At 37.9% G+C, this 21,109-nt stretch overlaps 2 protein-coding genes and 1 long non-coding RNA gene across 5 annotated transcripts in view; 1 reads left to right on the top strand and 2 right to left on the bottom strand.

The window, feature by feature from the left end:
- Positions 1-40: 40 nt before the first annotated feature.
- On the bottom strand, positions 41-5,028 carry LOC113669096 (tRNA wybutosine-synthesizing protein 3 homolog). The gene is made up of 8 exons (XM_027185094.2): positions 4,822-5,028; positions 4,600-4,671; positions 3,895-3,993; positions 3,230-3,301; positions 2,255-2,323; positions 1,509-1,573; positions 741-808; positions 41-515 (listed from the first exon to the last, which is right to left on the bottom strand). Exons 1-8 carry the CDS (start codon positions 4,984-4,986, stop codon positions 367-369), a joined length of 759 nt encoding a protein of 252 aa, XP_027040895.2. The 5' UTR covers positions 4,987-5,028; the 3' UTR covers positions 41-366.
- A 5,738-nt stretch (positions 5,029-10,766) lies between these two features.
- On the bottom strand, positions 10,767-13,960 carry LOC149046712 (uncharacterized). The gene is made up of 2 exons (XR_016185935.1): positions 13,823-13,960; positions 10,767-12,197 (listed from the first exon to the last, which is right to left on the bottom strand). It is a non-coding gene; the product is annotated as an uncharacterized LOC149046712 (long non-coding RNA).
- Positions 13,961-14,038: 78 nt separating this feature from the next.
- LOC113669092 (uncharacterized) overlaps positions 14,039-21,109 on the top strand; it is a 28,290-nt gene continuing 21,219 nt past the window's right edge. For 2 of the 3 annotated variants that reach the window (XM_089204300.1, XM_089204299.1), the window contains exons 1-8: positions 14,946-15,303; positions 16,125-16,182; positions 16,902-16,998; positions 17,514-17,594; positions 17,705-17,983; positions 18,345-18,611; positions 18,846-19,002; positions 19,302-20,992. In XM_089204300.1, coding sequence (XP_089060426.1) covers positions 15,261-15,303; positions 16,125-16,182; positions 16,902-16,998; positions 17,514-17,594; positions 17,705-17,983; positions 18,345-18,611; positions 18,846-19,002; positions 19,302-20,992 — 2,673 coding nt within the window. In that variant the 5' untranslated portion in view covers positions 14,946-15,260. Of the gene's footprint in view, positions 14,281-14,945; positions 15,304-16,124; positions 16,183-16,901; positions 16,999-17,513; positions 17,595-17,704; positions 17,984-18,344; positions 18,612-18,845; positions 19,003-19,301; positions 20,993-21,109 lie in introns of those variants that run through there. The other variant, XM_089204301.1, reaches the window with a different exon arrangement.

Raw genomic sequence — 21,109 nt, 5'->3', positions numbered from 1 at the left:
CAAGAAAACTTCCACACAGGCATTGTTTACTTGGGTTTACTTGCTTTTCTCAATCTTTATTGGGATCAGTCATGACACAACTGACCAGTCAGAATCAAATGAAAGAGTCTCCAGTGCACTGAATCTTGCAGCATCAGGCCCTTACTGGTCCTTTTGCCATTGACACTCAGTTAAGAATCAAACAATATTGCAAGAAAGATCTCCTACAACAGTGCCATGTTCTGATGATAAGTAACAATTTCCCCTATAATTTCCAAAATTAAGAGATGTGAGCCAATTTTCCCAATTTTCTTAGCGCTAAAAGGTTGCTCTTTGATCTGGGCTCAACTGTGCACAGTCACCTAAACCTGGCCCAAACAATAAAGATCATGACACATCCCCATAGAAAGAGGCCAAGCAGTCAAGCACATCATTATCATTTAAATGTACAAAATTATCAGCATTTGATTTCTGGGAGGTTCTTGTCACTTCAGTAAATAGTTCATCTTTTCTGGTGTCAGTAGTTTGTTTTGGGTCTGAAATCAAAAGTACAAACTTGTTAAGGTATGGGCTATCTGTACAAGAAAGGGTTAAAACTGCTAAGTTACTGAGTGAACTTGTAAGCATATGTAACCAAATGATACCGTTCACAACTAAGGTAGATATGCACCAGCATATTCTTCTAAAATAACAAAGCAATGGGTTGGAACTCACAGAAAAGCCGTTTGGATGGATGTGATGAAATCACTAATTGCAAGTACCTGTTTTCTGAGATGTGCTGTCACTGAGGTTATGATTATGTAATACGTCCTTGAGGTTCTTGAAAAATCTGCAATGTTACGTAAAATGATGACCATTTTGCATACATCAGCATCAAAACAAGGAATACTATTAAATATAACTTCACTTCAATCAAAAGACACTCAGACAAACACCAAGCCACTTTCTTATCTCATAAAGTGATTACTGACCCGTTACACCCTAACATAAGTATGCACATTCTCCATACTATTCTCTTTACATTTCCTACAGTGCTGTCAAGGAGAATTTGCCTTACAATCAAGACTCACAGTTGGTGATTATAGACCATTACTTCCCTTAATCTGGTAAAGTTGTTCAGGGGTGATATTGTATGGAGAAATTAGATGCCAGTCAGCAGTCGAAGAGTTAATGAAATTGTTAATGCAAAATGTTCTAAAGAGTGCTTCTCATGTGTATAACATTTACAAGTTAATTGGCTGTGAGTGTTGGTATATTTCATTAGTTGTGAATGTGCTTGTAGTTGATGCATTTGTATCATTGTGTAATTTTACAAAATTAATTTAGGGTAGTATGTCATGTTTTTTGTGGAATCTGAAGGTCTGAGGTTTGATTCCTCATGGGGACTCCAAATTTTTTCTGTGTCCCATGCTCGTGACAAGACAAAAAACATCTTTCTCTATTTCTTTATTGGGCTCAAAATTTACCATCTCTCTTATTTCTATTTATAAATGTAGTCTTTTTGACCAATGTTTATATATCAGGTGTACCTGTCTATTCTTATTTGATTATCTTCAAGTTTATTGTTTGCAATATCCACCAGGAACTCTACATACTCAATAATGAAAAAAGTCAAAATCAAGGGGTATAAAAATAATAATTGAATTGAATTCATATACAAATCAAATAACTGTTGGTAGTTCCTCAAGGAAATATGAACTAGTGGTATTTCAACATGTGACTTAAACCCTAGTAAGGAAATTGCATCACATGCATGTACATCCCTTAGGAAGTGGAGAGAGGATTTCTTTTACCTAATCATGGTTCACTTCATGCAGAGATTCCATCCCATGATGTCATTTTCTGCATTTTGAGCCTATTGGCTCCTATTGCATTTTTGTTAATGATGTTTCTTGCATACAGTGCATTATACAGTGCAAAATACAATGGACCCATAGAGCCAAACAAAAAAAAAAACAAAAAATAACAAAAGAAAAAGGAGCACACCAAAAGACCATTAGTGAAGCAGGAAAAACTTAATCTTCCTTTGCCAGAGAAAAATTTTAAAAAATTATTATAATATTGAGCAAAAATTGGAAGGTCCAAAATAAACTCTGGAAACAGGATTTTTTCAGCTAAAACAGGAGGCTTGAAACCTCTATTTCATGTAAAACCTCATTTTCAATCCCTGTTTTTATCTAATTACACTGATATTGCACTACACCTATCTCTTTCCCCTAATCATTAAATTTCAAATTAAAGTGTAGATTTGTAGGGAAAGATTTTGCCAGATTACCTTATGTGACACCATTTGTTCTCCCAAGTGAACAAGTGGGACTTCTAAGCTCTGCGTACTTCTCACTGCCTGAAAAAAAATTAATAGATCAGCTAAATGTGATGAGCTGTGACTGGTTAAGATCCCATTAGTTGCCACATTTAATTATGCATACCACATACAGTGAGTAAAATAAAAACTAACTGTAAAAGGGAAGCATAGACCAAAACAGGCCAAGGAAAAATATTCTGATATGGTGTTTATCAATTTTTTTACCCTTTACACACTAAAATTAGCATTCATATTCTCTTCTTGGTGATTTTTTTGCAACATTTTCTATGGTACTGACACGGAGAATTTGTTTGATAGTCAGGGGCTTCTTAAATTGGTGATTGGTTCCTGTATTCTCATGACCTTTACATTTGATTTAAGGGTGATACTGTATGGAGAAATTAGAGGCTAGATTTTCTGAGGGGTTAAAGGGTTAAGCTTATTTCTCAGTCGATATAGAGCTGTTAAATCTAATAATCCTGCCCTAAGAGCAAGCAAACAAGAATTTTAAGTTAGATATTAATTACTAAAAAAGATCAATATTTTGAGTCTATTTCAAATCAGGGATTTACTTGACTAAGGTTACAACCTGTATGTTTTGATTAAATATATTTCGTTTGATGTCAAGTGCAGTCTGTGGAAAAGGCTTTTTTGTAAGTTTTTGGTTTGGTAGAAGGCTACATGAGCCAAGTGCAAAATGCAATACACAAGCCCTAATGTCTACCATTGCATTCACTTAATAAATCTGAAAATGCCTAAAAGTAATGCCTAATATACTCTTAAGATTTTTATTCATGTTATGAATATACATTAATTTTGCAGGTATTTTTTATTTTCTTTTCTTGTCATTTGTAGAACATTTTCTGTGTTTAGGAAGAAATCTTTTGAACTTTTATTACGTAGCATTAGAGAACCATCCAAAACTTAACTAGGAATGACACCCACCACAATCACATTGGCCTTCCTGCCAATGACAATTCCAGAATTCTTAAAGCCAGATATAAGTGCAGCTTTGAGCTAGATGGGAAATAAACAACACAATAAATAGTCTGTGATAATCATATAAATTATCACAGTTGTGTCCTCCCCCCTCAAGTCCCAATCTTAAGGAGGTTGACTTTGACTTTGAAAATACAGACATAATTTTTCTTTAACAGAAGTGTTTGAGTAAGCTAAAAAATACTAATAAGATAGGTAAATTTTGAAAATTTAAAGTTGAGTAGTATCAACCCTTAAACTCCCATTAGTGACCAAGAAAGAATTTCTCCTCACAGTATCTATACTCAGTAAACAAACATCATAAGAATTATACAGTATATAGGCATTAAGGAGAATTTTGGGACAGAGTGAAAGGGTTACGTAATATGTCATCCTGTCATAGCCAGGAATTCAGGGTGATAGAAGAAGTAAAGAATCCGGCAGGTCCATTGGAATGGGGAGTGCAGACTTCTAGACCATCCCATCCCCCTGGATCTGTCTCTGCCTTGCCCACACATTTTTCAATTAAGGGTTAGATATGTATGATTTCTGGAGTGCCTCAGGAGGACCATTTTATGCAGCTGATCAATAGTTTGATAGAGTATTTGTCATAAATCAATTCAATTACTTGCCATTTGTTGTCCACATTCAAGATTCCTGCACTGAACATGTAAAACAAATGGTTCAAACTTGAACACAGCACTTCCTTTACAGTCCTTCAAGGAATTGATCTAGTTTCAAAAGATAACAATGTGGATAGAAACGAGTTCTTCAGAAAACTTTCTGTACAAAATGTCTACTTACCTCCTCATAGAGGAAAAGGAATGGAGAATTTTTTCCACTGATCACTGACTGTTACAGAAAGCTGAGCAGTTGTTTGAATAGGAAAATTGCCATGGGTCAAGGATGAACCAAAAAGTTTGCCTTGAATTTTGGTTTCTATCTTTCTGGAAGCCCAGGTCGTTAATCCTGTTATTATTAGTCTTTGACTGGCCCTGGTTGTGATGCAAATTTGGTTTTTTGCATTCTGGGTAATTAGGGGCAAGATACCTATCCTGCTGACAGCTTGCAAATTGAGTTGTATGCTATAGAATTTAATTTCAAACCCCTAATCACCCCTTCTCCATGGGACATCTGATGTTTTTGGTTACAAGGCAACACCAAGAAACACATATGTACCGTTAATTCAGGCTAGGCATAATTATAAAAGGTAGTCCAAAGTTTTCTAAAGAAGCTCTTAATTGTCAACGAATTTCTCCTACTCGACACCTTAGGAAATGGAAAGCGAGTAGCATGGAGAACATGCATACCGATAACACTGAATGGTCAATACTTACAACTTCTTCTTTTATAGCTGCATCATGGGTAACATAGAGCCATTCGCATTGTTTTTTCTTCTGATCTGCCAGCTGCAAAATATGAGGTAGTTCTATTGCGCGCACAAAAAAAAATGTTGTAGGAGGTTTGAGAAAAAGAAAAAATGGGTAATCCTAAAGTTTTTTTATTATTTTTTAGGTTAACACATGTACAGTCAAACATGTTTTTGCTAACTGGCTAACCTCGGAGAAAATGGATATTCTTCCAGAACAAGAACTTGTCGTAAAAAAGTTTTCTTTAGCGTTAATGTATTGTACTAAGTCCTTGATTTGGTCATCTATGCTCCCCTTCTTACTAAGATCAACTTGCGACAGACATGCCACTTTTTGCTTCTCGAACGCCGCCATTTTAAAAATTATTTTTCCTGTCACGAGATGATTTCATACATGAAGGATATACCGCTTGAAGGAATACAGCTTATCATTGGTACTACTGGCTCTCTAACTACCTTCCCGCCATTTCCAGGCCTAGCACGAAAGAGTTAAGACTGTAAATTGCTGTGAATTTTATCGAAATTCTCCCGCTATTGCTTGAAAATTATGTTACGAAGAAAGCCTACCAGAATAGAACTAAGAGGAGAGGATGTGGAAGAATACGAAAAGGCAAAAAAGATGTGGACGAAGGAAACAGAGAAGAAGGAGGAAGACGATTCTAAGCTGGAAAGCTTACTCGACGATTCTCCTATGGCGTACAATGATCCAAAGAGAATTGCAAAAATTCACGAGAGAATTGGCTATAAGCCAGAGACTGTACCCAGCGATGGGACAGCGACTTTCAATTCGTAAAGCCTCCAAAGATGAGGTGGTAATGGCTTTCGATTGCGACTGACTTAAGTGGTGCTTCAGATGTTATTACTGAATGCATGTTGCAAAGTCATCTAAATAATTGAGCATCGATTCAGTGGTGGAGGCTTAACTAATACTGGTAGGTTTAAAGAGAAAACTTACTATTCCATCAACTCTTATGGGAACAATGTGGAAAGGAACTTGAAACACGCTGAGCTTTTTGTTAACGGTGAAGTTAGGCATAAATTTATAGCTTGGTAATTATTACTCACACAACGTGACTGAGTACCACTGCTGCTGAGGTTGACTCCATACCTGCCAAATTTAGTGTTCTCCCTGAGAATCTCCTTTGCCTTTTTTGAGCATAATGCATGCAAGATTCTCAAAGCAAATGGGAGTGGAAAATGTCATTTAACTTCATGGAGTGAAGAGCACAGACAGACTCTACTTAACAAAGATTGGTGTTTTAATTACTTTCAAACATTTTTGTCACTAGTAAATAACTGAGGCATGTTCAGTTTAACAAATGTAAAGGAAGAATCCTTTAACCCAAGAATCAATGATTCAAAGAAATCAAGATTTTGGTTGAAACTTAAGATGAATGTAGGCACAATTTCTCCTGTCACTTCTTTCAGTGTGTAGAAAAGCAATCAGGAAAAAAAAACCTAAGCTCTTCTGATATATATCTAATCATAGAATTGGTACTAGCTTTGGTTAGCATCACAAAGTGCTCAGAGGACATGATAAAAGCTGGAAAATTATGAACCAAGATGTTTCATTGAGCTCTGACATGTAATATAAGGCCTGTTTAGGGGTAATTCCATTGGTCTATGTTGCATTTGTGCATAATTACTTTTTGTAATCAGAAGCTCATTACTAATGTGTTCCTGACGTAATTTCAGGGATGATAAGTCCAAGCACATAGACAAACTTGCAGCTTTTATTTATGGCTGGTGGCTTGCCAGGGATGTAAATCATGGTTTTCTCACAACCCTTTAACTCCTAAGATCTGATTGTTAATTCTCCCCTCTAGCTGTTACACATTTCCAAGTAAATTAGTAAGAGGAATTTGGTGTTATCAGTAGATAAAAATACCACCTTCTACTTGATACATTTGAGTATTCTCATTACCTGTCTTGTGGATAGTGTGAGGACAATATGGGGAGAAATTATATATATTAATCACTTCTAAGAGTTAAAGGGTGAAATAAGCATGGAGACCTCCATCTTTTCTTTATTTCACAAGAACTGTAATCAAGAACAAAGACTTAAACAAATCATGTTCAGGACTTTCAATAACAAATTCCAGTATTGCTTGAAGTAGTAAGACATTGTAGAAACTTGCAATGTGCATGTATGAAATAAATGAAAAATGTTCAAACCTTCATTGCCAATCCATTAAGGTAAACTGTAGCTGAAAAATTGTGGCTAAATGTTGAAAACATTCTGACAGGCTTTTGTTGGTAGTTTTAGAGAGTCATGTAAACTTATATCCATTATGAAACTAAATGGTGTGACTTTTACTAAGGATGATATAACTTCAGGGTATAAAAACTAAAAAGTTTTGAACACTGGGATTACTTATGAGATGTCAATTGTTAAAAAGGAAAGCTCAATTACACATGGAATGTAATACAGAACTTTAATTTCCAGGTAGTAATTTGAACAATCTAGTGTTGAGAGTTTATCAAGTTTGTCTTGGTTTTGCTTTACTAGACTCTGATTGGTCTGGAAAACACTAGCTTTTTTGTCAACTACTCAGATAGGAGAAGATTTCCAATGAAGACTTGGCTCACATCAGATCCAAATTATTTACGTGTGATTTGACTGGTAACAGGCTGGATGGAGTTTTCTGTATCTCAGTTGTAGAACATTGTAATATCAAATATCAGCAGAGTTTGGTTTTGATTCCTCCAGGGGACTCGGAGTGTATCATCATTCGGCACTCATGAAAAGAGGAATAACATCTTTCAATATTTCAAGTGTTCATGCTTCTTCTATGCATGACCAAAACAATCATTCACTCACAATACTAGTATTTTGGAAACCATTTATTCTCATTATTAATATTTATATTACTTTGCAATTTCAAATTATTTCATTCTCAAAGTTTGAACATAGCATCAAGAAGTGTCCTCTTATGTTTTTGTACAATGGACATGGAAAAATATATTATCAATATTGCAATAAAAATTTAGAAATATTATTCAAAAATAGTCAAAATTGTTGGCTATTTTTGCCATGTCACATTCAGGAGTCTAAATTTTTATCTTTCCCAATCTGGACCTCCACATTACTAATATATCCACTCAAATTTTTAATTTCTCTTCACAGTGTCACCCCTAAATGAAACATTAAAGTCACAAATAAACAAAATGATCCCCAACTTAAGAAACTCCTGCTGATTGTTTAACAAATTCTCCTATACAATACCTTGGGAAATGTATAAAGCACAGTTTGGAGAATATGCTGATGTTAGTGTGTAAAAGGTTATGTCAAACTCCTTGTTTATAGTAGGATATTACCTGGCTCTGAACTAAATGTGCATAATTAGACTTTGGAAGACCTCATAGATGCAGTTTCATAGCCTGGCGGGAATTTTTTGGCTGGTCTGTGTCCTGGGTGACCAAACACCACTAAACACTCCCAAATTATTCAGGGCAATTCGAAAAATCTAATATTTTACTCAATCCTCGGTGTTAAAGGGTAAGTACACCTGTTAAATTCCACAGTTAGCAAACTATAACCCTGGTAACATGATAGCATGTTTCGCATTCAGCTATTAAATCTGCAACTACTGGATTTGTTCTTCAGAGAAGACCGCCACTTTTGAATACATTAGTAATGAAGTGGAAGTGTATTTTGCCATTCAGATTGTATGAAGTTGTTGTTTAACTGTAGAAAGAAGTAAATACCACAATAATCGAGGAATTAGTTGATATTATAATCTTAATGTCACTTGTTAACATCGTTGGTTGCGATCCTTTCATCCAAGATGACGTTACCGTCTGAGATGACGTATAATCAGTTCTTTTGCAGACACGCACAGTTATCAGCTCTCTACATGCAATCCAAACAGACGACTTATTCAACCAACGGTTTGTTGGAAATCACTAAAGACTTCCTTGAAACTGAATAGGCTGTTTTGCTGTACATGTATTTCAGATTTAGATCAGGGCCACACTGCAAATTTACCACAGTCACACAACACAAGATCACGAGTTAGACAGCCTTAATTATAATTTTTCTCCCTTTATCACCAGAAATTATTGTGGTCGAAGCGCTAGTACGAAAGCAATCAGTCCTTTCAAGTTAAACTTCAGATTTTGCCCTTCGCCGTGCTCCATGTAGTATTTTCTTGCTTTTGTGTGTACAAGGAGGTTCGTAGTTTTTCTCACCGTTAGTCGAATGGTTTTCCTTGAGAGACCCGTCCTTGTATTGTTGACTCTTGATTGATAACTCCAAACTCTTGGTCTCATAGGTAAGATTTAAAAGTTTTGCAGATAGCAGCGACTGTAGGCTACACTTTCTCCTGAAAGCCCATTCTTTGTCAAACACGAACTCGTTGTCCAAATTCCTCGACAATACCGGATTTCCACCTTTGAGTTTCTTATCTGCATTTTCCATATTCGCGCCTTCAGATTCATCGCCAGAACTCTCGTTATCCGGTAAATAGTCTTGATCACTGACCTCTCGACTGACTTGCATTTTAACGTTCAAATTTTTTGGTCCGTCAGGCAGAGAATTATTTTAAGTGGTACGTGCTGGAATGAACTAGGGTTTCGGAGCAGCATTCGGATAAAAAAGCTCTTACGTGAAACAAAACAAAAGATTAAGTGATACTGAGTTATAAAAGATGCGCTGTCGATGTTCTGTGAAATTAGCATAACAAAAGTGTTCTTTCATCACGGTTATTACCTGAGAAGCCCTTGAATTTTCCAGAAAGTAAACAAAGACGGGTCCCCGCAATGACAAGAAAATATCAAATTGTAACGTTTCAATATCTCCTATGGGTTTTCCAAGCAAGTTTAGTTTTTCGTAATCAGTGTCTTTGAGCCGAACTGCTATGCACTGCTCTTTGCTGCCGCATCAATCTCTTTTCTGTTGGAAGAAAAGCGCCTCGAGTATGAGCTTTTCGTTTCATTTGAAATGAGAAACAAGAATTCCAAAATAAGCGTCAGTTATTGTAAATATGGAGCCTTGTATAATATCAAATTCGTCGATCACAATCATATTCAATTTTCTCTATCTTTGGGAATCTTTCCCAGCTCTTGGTTCTTCGTTTCCTCATCTGTCTCTCTCTAGTAATATTTAGTTGTCAGTTCAAAGTTAACATGACTTAGGCCACAGTCGTGGCAATTTAAAGTTATTGCTTAAAATATCAAGAGTCTGCTTTTGACGAACCTGTAGGCTACAAAACTCGTGTGATGGACTAAGTGCCGCCAATCGCCGCCAAAATACTCAATGCATTTATCAAGTAGGCATAAACTCTGTCAAAAATATAATTTTTACGGCAGTAAACATATAATACAAATGAACAGGAGTTGAAGGGAGAAAAATAGTTGACCTTAGGGTAAACTGACGGGTTTTAATTTTCTTCTTTATTTATTTTTTTCCTTTCCCAAAAGAATGCAAGGAACAAACAAAGCTAAGGAGGCCCTTTAACTGTACAGCCGAAATTCAAAGTGTACCCATATTCGTCCTTTTTTGTGATCATCATAAAAACTAAGGTTTTTTTTTCTTTTTTTTTAAGATGATAACAACATGCAGTATTTCAAGTGTTAAAAATTTTAAATAGTCGCGACTATTTTCGCGAAACTACGTCATGGAGCTCTTTTTAGACCACAGGAACAATGCATGTGCCCTCTTGAAAACCTCTCATATTTTCAAAAAGTTCTTGTAGTTCTTCAAAGTAATAAATATTACGCTGACAGAAATTTTCAGGAGGTGCAGGCCTAGGTCTTCAAATCCTTTTCAAGATCACCACGGTAGTTTCTCTTTGACTCTATCTCCTACAACAAAGCCAAAATTTGTGCAAGTTTCCCTTTGCACAAATCACGTGTGTGTGATCTTTAAAACAACTCTCAGTCACAAGATTTCGAATTTAATGATTTCCGCCCCTCCCTCGATAGCCAATTATTCCTAATAAATGCTTCTTTTTCATCTGTGGAAAGTGTACAGGTCTCGAACGGTAAATAAGCATACGTTTAAATTGGACTTATTCCTCCAAGTATTTGCGGTCAAGACTCAGTTTTCAGGCAGTCGACCTAACTCAGAACACACATCCTGATAAATACAGATAACAGACAAAGAAATACTTTTGGTCGTAAGCGACGACAAAACCCATTTAAAAATCTATTTAATTTCAAGCATCATTCAATCATATGACGTCAACTGCGGCATATTTCACTTACGATGAGTCTCATTTTGTACTTAGAAAGCCCCGAGCTGTAGATTCCGAGTTATTTTTCAATTTCCCTCTTTCCTTAATTATCCAAACTTGTTTTCGCAAAAGTATCCTCCGAAAAAAGGGTCATTAACAGATGTCAAGGCTATCAGGAACGGAAAGCGTGACAGGTTATTATCAACTGCACTAAATATAGACTGCGGCCCAAAATTACGCGCGCCTGTTCTTCAAGACACATTGAGTAGGGAACAAAATACGCGCGAATCTAGGACAAATATATCGCGATGTCGTGCGGTTACTTGGACAGTTGGTAACAGTATTTGAACTGTAAGAAAACGCGTGAGTGAGTTGTTTCAACATGTTCAAAGGATGAAAAAAAATGGACGACAGTTATCAGCCGTTGAATAAATAAAAAACTTATTAGACGTTTTGGTGTGTCGTATACTGCTGATTGCAGTATTATCTATATATATAGTCCAAAAAGAACTTAAAAGTTGCTTTGTCTCTGTGCTGTATCATCAGTGTATATCAATGATTTCTTGATAACTGATATAAGTTACTCTACATAAATATGTACCAGTGAGAGTAGTCACCTCTGTAGTAAAAAAAGTCATCCTCCCAAAACCGCGATAAAGCACTCTTATCCTTCCATAATTAATCTTGTAGAATAACCTTGCCAACCACAACTCTGCGTCACAGGACAGTTCCTGACTTGGACTCATGTCTACATTATTCTTGATCCTTAAATCACGTGTTGAGTAAATTAACACCATCATATACCTCGCACGCAGTTTATTTTCTATTAAAACCTTCATTGCAACTTGGGCGATTGGTTAGTGCCAATGATTTCCTAGTCTACTGATTTGGTCGAGCAGCGTAAAAATTTTTAAACATCCCCTCTTACATGTAAACATGTCATTCTTTAAGTTGGCACCACATCAGTCACACGCATGGCGGGCATATCATCACTTGCCTTACCAGGCCGTCAAAGAGCCAAACAGCTTTATCTTTGAATAGTCTTCGTTTTGTCGTCCAATCTCATGAGAAATTTGGAGTATATAAGCGACGAAAGGCTACATCTTCTCTTAAGAGCCCATTCAGAGTCAAAAACACATTCGTTCTCTTCTGTAGAGTGTGAAAGAGTGGTATATCTATATCCCAATAGCCGTTGATGGTGGTCATTGAAACGGCTGACTGAGCGCATTCCGCAGTCAGATTCGTCATCTGCGAAACATTCTTCGTAAGATGAGTTACCCCGACGATTATCCATTCTCAAAGCGATATTTCCAAATCTCTGTTTCCTTTCCTCATACGAGGCTTTAGCTTCTCCTCACACGATAGCAGTCATTAAAGTCCAAATGTCAAACTGTGAGTCACATGTGAATGAATAGCAGCAAAAATATTCACAAATTACATACGAGTGTATCCTGGGCGTAACTACAAGAGGGAGTGATTAGTTGTCTATGTAGGCTCATTAATTGACGGGCGCTTTGTTTGGCTTTGCTCATTTGCCAGAAATTGCCAGATGGAAGGAAACTGCGGTTTTCTCGAATAAAATTTTAACGCATTACCAATACAGATAGAATCCAAAAAAAAATTTGAGACATTTTTGTGAAACGTGCGAATATCGATATATTCTTAAAGGACTTGTGAAACAATGATGATGGACCAAAGCCATGATGAATAAAAGTAGGGATCGAGTAAAGCAAAGAACCTGATAAATCAGGTTTAGTGACTAAATCAAGACGTCTAGTTCATAATGACCCGTTCTTCTTCTGTACTAAAAACTGATACACAGAATTGATATGTTTTAACATATCAATTCTGTGTATGTTAAAACATACAGTGTTCTGTAAAGCACAGCGGGCAATCGCTCATAGGCGGTTGACCTTGAAAGTTCTTTTCGTGACCTTCTCATTCGTAACCTCACGTTTTCATTCGAGAAAATACGAGAAGTCCTCTGTGCGCTGTAAGAACACGTATTTTGTACAAGCTTATTGGCTCCTCGAGTGTCACTGGTAAAGTCCAAAATTTTGATTTTAAAAGGTATACCCGTCCACTAATCTTCAACCATGTAGGTTTGATGATTACACTCAGGCAGAGGCTACTTCCAAATTTGTAGCATTTTAAAAGATAAAAGGACGTAGTAAAGCCGTTTTGCAAAAATGGCTTAGTGTTGAAGTATTTTCTTTGTCTTGTCAAGAGTGTGAGATATAGAAAAAGTTCTTAGCATCTTAAAAAGGCGCATCATTAAAAAAGGTGACCCATGAGGAATCGAACCTGAGACTTTCGGAGTTCGCGTTCTGATGATCTTCCACTTCACTGACAGTGCACAGTTTCCAGGGCGAGTAATTCCATTACTAGTTTCTTACTCCGGTTACTCATTGTTATATCTCACTCAAATCTTCTTTGTCATCAAGGTTTTTCTCACAAATGTAGTGAACTAGGTCTTCAGGAGACAAATTTTGCTGAAAATGTTTTTAAATTATCGTCACCCTCTGCTCCATCGCTCCCTTCCTCCGCTCGAGGTTGGGGGAGGGGAAAGGCTGAGCACTATCCCTTTCCTCAGAAAGGAAACTGAGGGGAGGGAGTGAAAAAACAATTGTTTATGGTGGGTTGACGGCCCCGTCGGATCCTGGACAGAACCTAAGTTGAACTCTGAGATAATGAGACTCATACGTACAATTTGTCTACTTCGCAGTCGTCTTTTGAGTGCCACGCAACGGTGCCCCGCGGGAGGAGTAGCGTTGCGTGACATCCTGAAAAACGGCTCCAAAGTAAGACTAATGCTCCGTTAATTCATTCTGTTATCATTCTTTTTTAAAATTTAAAGAACTTTGTGATTTTTCTCTTTCACACGACGTTGGAAATTTTGACGATTGATTTACTAATATATTATTATGGTATACCGGCTTAGCTTTCCTAAGTGTCATGAAAACATCCTGGCGGTCTAAACAAGCTGAGTCACGTACCCGGTTACGTAATACTTACCAGAAGTAAAGTTTGTTGTCAGATTAAGCGCCTACATTTCCGATTGAATATGTTCATAGAGGAAGGCACTTCTAAAGTTCCAATTGTCCGTTTTAGCAAGGCGTTTTCACCCAGAGATTTGAGTGAGGTTCTTTTTATAGACGACATCGGAGACAAAAGTGGAAAAATTTTGATTCATCTGATCTTCAAGTTGCATTTGCAAACTATCGGATGTCATTCGTAACTTATCGAATGTCTTTAAGCGTGTCAGTGTCTGAAACGTGATACCGAAGTACCTTTTGAAATCTTCACTGGCGAATGTCCTGGGAACTAATAATATTGGGTCATGTGACAGTCTTTCTTTGAGCCGATCGATTCTCATCACGAATAATGAATTTTGATGTTGTCTGATGCTGGATTGGGAGACAACAACTACGACTATTCGTTGGGTTGACTAACCATCATTTGACGTACTATTGGTAAGAGACTTTTATTCGTGATTTGTGTCGCCAGATTCTGTCATGCTTGCCGGTGTAGAGTTACAGACCTAACCCTAATTTTCAAACGGGACGGTGTGTTGGTAGAGCATATCATATACAACTGAGCTAAATCCTCTCATGTAAAATGGTTCTTTTTGGACTCGTTCACGCCTTTTGCGGTTGTTTTCTACTCACACACCTTATGATTCATAAAATCGAGACTTCGAACCGAAAAATTCGAAACTACAAAGCTAATTTCAACGTTTTAAGTTATTTGAATATACTAAAGGCTGTTTTATTATAATCCACCATGAGATATATCAATTTACATTTTTAAGAAGAAGCTGTTCCTTCGCTACGACCAAGAATACACAAGAATGCATACAGATTATCCTGTTAAAGTCAATACTAAATTTGGACCGAAACTAGTTTTTAAATATTGGAGACACTTTTTTCCTTTCATAGAACTATAAACGATTGGATTTTTGTCTTACGAAAGCTCAGACGGAAGTCAAACATGTTAGTTTGGACGTTAGATCTTGAAAAAAAGCGTTTCTCAAAATTAATATTCGGCTTAACTCACTTCCGGTAAGACGTTCGAGAGCGCGAGACTTCCGTAATTTGACGTCAGCGGAGAACCTTCGTAAACAATGCGTGAAGTGACGTGGCGGAATCATTCGCTACAGTGAGTTCGATGTGAGAAGTTGATTAGCATATATGTTAAAAAGTTTACTTCATCGAGAACTTTGTTAGACTTACCAAACTTTATTCCACGTTGTTGCACTGTTAACTTGGTGTCTCCCTTTGTCCATCGGTGATCTCTGGCTTCGTCCTGTCCGGAGGAAGTCCCAGAACTCCGCCATGGATGAGGGGGCTTCATCAGTGCTATAAGTTCTAGCTTGAGCATCGTGAATTCGTTCTACACGTTCTTCGCGTTAGTAGCTTCTACCTCGATAGGATTTTTGAGGTCAGCCTATAACATGGCACAGATTCCAGGCATTTTTAATGCCGCTCGATATTTTGGTAAGTTCTTCTTTTAACGCTTGCAATGCGCTTTAATCCAACTATCTCGATGTAACCTGTTCCACCGGCTTCTAGATTTCGACCAGCAAAAGACAGCCTCGAACTCGATGTTATGGATGTCACGAAGGTTAACATAGATATTGGGAGGGTGGGACAATAATGTTCTCCAAAATTTTTTCTGGAGTGTTTTTTTTTCAATCGCATGTTTTTTATTTTATTTGAAAAGTTCGTGAAGGTAAATTTGTTACACTATTTAGACACAATTTACTTCCGGTTGAACGATGTGAGCTGATTTTGATACTGTGAAGCACAAACATTTTGAATCGAATATAAATTTCTATGTACGGATTGAACGAAATCAGGTGTGAATAGTTTTGGCTGTGATAGATTTGTTTTAAATTTAATTTAGTTAATCAAAGGTACGGTTGAACTTCTTGTAGTAAAAATATTAAGTAGCCCACGCAAGCAGTTATTCTATTCAGATGGCATGTGGGAAAAGCAAGATATGTATATCATTTCTTGTACACAGGCATGTGTGGTGAACATTGTCCACTTTCTGTATTGTGCAATAAAATGTGTTTCAATTTAATCATGCAAAATCACTGTCACAGGGAAAGAGCATTTAGATTTGAAAATACAACAAATATATTTACCTGGTACATAACTTGCTTGAGGCTTCAGTACACTTATTTTTTTTATTATATTATAACAGTCTGGTATTTGTAGAAAAAAGTCACCACTGAATAGTTATGCATTATGGATAGATGTAGTTATTGTCACAGTGTTCTACATATCATTAACTTTCATTATTTGAATTTAAGGTGGTTCTAGCCCTAATAAAGGCCAGCAAGATTCATTTTGGAACCACCAATCAAGCAGGTATGTTGTGTTTATTCCTAAACTCTAACTCCAAAGATCTGATTATTAATTCTCCCCTCTTATTGCGACCATTTCCTCGTGAGTTAGTTTCAAGAATTTGGTGCTAGATCAAGATAACAACTTCTACCTGATAAGTTTGGATATTCTCATTGCCTGTTTTCTGGGTGTGTATGGGTGTTATGGTGAGAAGTTACATTTCAATCACTTCTTGGAGTTAAAAGGTTAACTATACATTTCCTAAGGTGCGGATAAGGAGAATTTGTTTGACAATCAAGAGCTTCCTTGGTTGGTGATCATTTCCCTTATTCTCATGACCTTAATGTTTGTTCTGGGGTGATGGCATAAGGAGACATAAGATGCTAGTCACTCTCAGAGGTTAATCTGCTTTTAGAACGTCCATTCAGTTTATGTCAGGAAGCTGATGCAATGAAAAAGATTCCCTCAAGAGGAACACCATTCTCTTAACCCCTTCCATCTCTGTACCAAAGGAAATATTTAGAGAACAGTATGGAGAATGTGATAAAAGTGTATATATATATATATATATATGTGTGTGTGTGTGTGTGTGAAGGTTAATTGTCCATGTTTCAGAGACCTGGGTTATTTCTAGCGATTTTCCAATTCAGATTCAGAAAGATACTTGCACTAAATTATTTTGAGAATGATTTGACATAGGGAGGTCTTTAATAACAACCATTTTTTTACTGTTTATTTTTCAGTGAAAATAATTTCTCAGGATCAGAAGCTCTGCAAAACTCTTTCGAAGTAGCAACATCTCCAACACAGAGCGTGGATCCTTTTATGAGTTGTACTCAGGTAAAAATTTTGATAGGGACAAAAATATTTATTTTTCATCACTTAAACCTAATTAACACTGAGAGGGTAGAGAAAAGGGGGCGAAAAGGAGTCTTTGTACATTAAAACATAACGCAATATACCCCCATACTTGTTATTAGAATAGACAATTTGACTTGCAATTGTTTTAATTTCAATGCGGAGACAGCTTAAAGTGAAAGAGGGCAAACTTTTTCCTCCTCCCTATGGGAACCTTATTGAGCACAGCTTGAAATTTTGACCACAAAAAATCTGGTGATGAATTTTTTTTTTGAAGTATTGAGGTATAAAAGCAAACACCATACATTGTAAAGGCAAACTAATGGGCATATTGTTTTCAATTTGGTGAAAATATTGCCACTTGGCAGGCTGGAGATGGATTATGTATATAGTAGGAGACAATTCAAACATTTTTCTCTAGAGCTATTGGCCAACCAGTCTAATAAACCATTCTTTAATACCTGCCCAGCAGTAATTGTACTTTTTTTTTTCCATAGAATGAATTTGATGGTTGGGATGAGTGGCCGGCTGAATTAGACGAATTGCTTGGCAATACTACTACCCATCATTATGAGTCGGTAAGAACACTTTCCCTGCAATTTGGTTAGGTTAAAAATGAGAGTAGTGTTCTATAGGCTTTTTTAGCTTTTCTAGTAACAGATTAAATATGATCAACTTTTGTTTATAGGAAAGTGTGGATGGTTTTACTGATTCCGAACTTGTGGTTCCACCACATGATGACAACGAGTTGACAGGGAGTACAACTTCATCCTCACAATCATCTCCAGCCATAATGGATACTAATCATGATCAAAGTACTTGGGTTGAGGAGGAAACCTCCCCCTACAGTTACCCAAAAGTTGCAAATATGGTTAATCAGTCTATGACACCACAAATGGATTCTCAGCAGAGATCATTTTCGGGGGCTGACTTTTTTGATTCTTTTCAACCTGATGCAGTGGTGCAGGTTAGTTATACATCCACTCTTTGACCCCTAGAAGTGACTAGCATCTAATTTGTTCCTTTTCACCCCTGAATCACACTTTAAGGTAACAATATTGAAGGAAATGATCCTCAACTAAGGAGAGGCTCTTGATTAGTAAACAAATTCTCCTTGTCAGCATCTAGGAAGTGTTGAGAGAATGATGAATGCATAAATAGGACACTGCATTTTTAAAACTATTTCCTGACTTCTATAGGATTTGTTTTATTTAACCAGAAGAGTTGTTCATTAATTAGGTCATATAATTATCTTTGGATCTTTGAAGTTCACAAAGTATGTAATGTGACTTTTTTTTCCTTTTCTTTTCTTTTTTTTTTTTACACAGGAAAGTGTTTCTGAACATGCCCAATTTGTTGATCCTGAAAGCAATCAAGAAGAAATCATGGAGGGCAATAATTTGGCCATCACAGAATCACCTGCACCAAGGATGGATTATGCATGGGTTGAGGAACAAAACAGCCCATATGCATACTCGGAATACCCTCAGTCTGCAGTGCCACAGACTGCATCGCAGCAAAATTCTGCAATTGACTGGTTCAACCAGTTCTCAAATGATCCAACTGACAGTTCTCAGCCTGATGGGGGCATGCAGGTAAATTACTAGCAAACAACTTTTTTATGCAGATAGGGGATGGGAAGAAAGAAAAAAAATCAGCAGTGGTGTTTTGTGTGATTTAACACCAAATTGTCAGATCTAAATTTGTAAGAAATGTTTGGCAGACAGTGCAGAAAATTGATAAATTCATTAAGGATTGTACTTTTTCAATGCCCAGTGTGTCCCTATAAAAAGTATTTATTGGTGTCTTTTTTTATGGGACGTTTTTAGATGGCCTTCTATCACCAAGATAGTTCCTCCAATGCTCCTCCTATGATGCATCAAACAACAGACATGCAAGAGTCTCAAGCTCAGCAATACAACAGTGAGTCTTACCCACAGGGTTGGAGCCAAGAACCTGAATCAAACAGCTGGTTCAACCGAGAAGGTGATCATGAACTCTTTATTTTTTACAATAAAAGTTTGGAATACATAGTTTGATCCTTTAACTGCCAGAAGTGATTAACAAGTAATTTCTCACTATAACATCCATAAATTTTCAGTAGAACAGGTAATGAGAATACTCATACTTATCAGATAGCTGCTATCTTGATTTAACACCAAATTCTTGTTACAAATTTACAAGGAAAAGTGTAGCTGCCAGAGGGGAGAATTAATAATAATAAATATACAGATTGTTGTTAATGAATTCCTATGTTACTGACATAAACTGTGTATCAACTGCAGATGACATTCTTGCCCAAGCATCTTTGCAAAATCTTGGAGAGCCTCAAGACATGGGGGATGCCATGTTTGCTCCAGATAGAGGTGTTGAGAACAATGGTGTTTTCCCACCTGCTTCATCAATGGATACTCCCTCTGAATTACCTAAGCTAAACCAGGACTTTGAGAAACTGGAAACCCAACTGCAGCCTTCAGGCCAGGCTCCTGTGAAGGAACTTCCCTTTGGAGTGCAAGAACCAAGTGCAGCTGTTGAACAAATTCAGCAAGGTCCACCGATGGAGCATGCTCTCCCAGTGCAGCAAGCTCCTCCATTGCAGCAAGGTCCATCAATGCACCATGGTCCACAAGTGCAGGAAGGTCTATTAATGCAGGAAGGTCCATCAATGCACCATGGTCCACCAATGCAGGAAGGTCCACCAATGCAGGAAGGTCTACCAATACACCACACTCCACCAGAGCAGCAAGCTACACCAGGGCAGCAAGGTCCATCCATGCAGAAAGCTCCTTTAATGCAGCAAGCTCCACCAGTGCATCAAGCTCCACCAGTGCAGCAAGGTCCGCCAATGCAGGAAGGTCCATCAATGCACCATGGTCCACCAATGCAGCACAGTCCATTAATGCTCCATGGTCCACCAATGCAGGAAGGGCCACCAATGCACCAGGCTCCACCAGCGCAGCAAGCTACACCAGGGCAGCAAGATCCATTAGTGCAGCAAGCTCCATCAATGCAGCAAACTTTTGTAATGCAGCAAGGTCTGCCAATGCAGCAAGGTCCGCCAATGCAGCAAGGTCCCCCAATGCAGCAAGGTATGCCAATGCAGCAAGGTACACCAATGCAGGAAGGTCCATCAATGCACCATGGTCCACCAATGCAGCACAGTCCATTCATGCACCATGGTCCACCAATGCAGGAAGGGCCACCAATGCGCCAGGCTTCACCAGTGCAGCAAGCTACACCAGGGCAGCAAAATCCATTAATGCACCAAGCTCCACCAATGCAGCAAGGTCCGCCAATGCAGGAAGGTCCATCAATGCACCATGGTCTAGCAATGCAGCAAAGTCCACTGATGCACCTTGGTCCACCAATGCAGGAAGGTCCACCAATGCACCAGGCTCCACCAGTACAGCAAGCTACACCAAGGCAGCAAGGTCCATCAATACAGCAAGCTCCTTTAATGAAGCAAGCTCCCACAATGTGGCAAGGTCCACCGATGCAGCTTGCCCCACCAATGCAGCAAGCTCCACCAATGCACCAAGCTCCACTGATGCAGCAAGCTCCACTGATGCAGCAAGCTCAACCAGTGCAGCAAGCTCCACCAGTGCAGCAAGCTCCACCAATGCAGCAAGCTCCTCCAATGCAGCAAGCACAGATGGATTCTACTTTTTCAAAAGGGACAGAACAGAAAGAGCCAGAGGAAAAGGTGAAGTCCTTTAACCTCCATGAGATGCATTGGGTATCACCCATAAAGGAATCTTCAAGCCCTGAAGTACCGGACAGTCCTCGTGATGCATTTCAGGCTGCTTTTCTTCAGAAGCAGCTTGCTGGGAAGGCACCTGCTTCTTCACCTCGGACGTCTTTGTGGATGAATAGTGCTCCTCTGCCAACACCCTGTGTTCTAGCTCCTGCTGCAGTGGCTACAATTGACTCATGTGAGCCACATGGAAATGAAAGGGCTCCTTCAGCTGAAAGACAGGTTAGTAGGACTGTCATTATCACTCGATATAATTAAGCCAACAGCAAAAGACAAGATGTTAAGGGTAATAAAAAAAGGGATTAGCTCCAAAATGAATACTCCCAGTTACTAATTTTC

The sequence above is a fragment of the Pocillopora damicornis genome, chromosome 4, assembly GCF_964200805.1.
Source record: "Pocillopora damicornis chromosome 4, jaPocDami1.2, whole genome shotgun sequence".
NCBI classification, from domain to species: domain Eukaryota; kingdom Metazoa; phylum Cnidaria; class Anthozoa; order Scleractinia; family Pocilloporidae; genus Pocillopora; species Pocillopora damicornis.
This window is presented reverse-complemented; position numbering and strand designations above follow the sequence as displayed.

Bases quoted from the DNA above. Each gene is read 5' to 3' on its own strand.
- LOC113669096 (XM_027185094.2), bottom strand. From the start codon at position 4,986: ATGGCGGCGTTCGAGAAGCAAAAAGTGGCATGTCTGTCGCAAGTTGAT. The intron at 3,994-4,599 runs GTAAGTATTGAC...TTTTGAAACTAG, and splicing joins CAGCTATAAAAGAAGAAGTT to ATCAATTCCTTGAAGGACTG. The intron at 3,302-3,894 runs GCAAGTAATTGA...TTTCCCATCTAG, and splicing joins TTGAATGTGGACAACAAATG to CTCAAAGCTGCACTTATATC.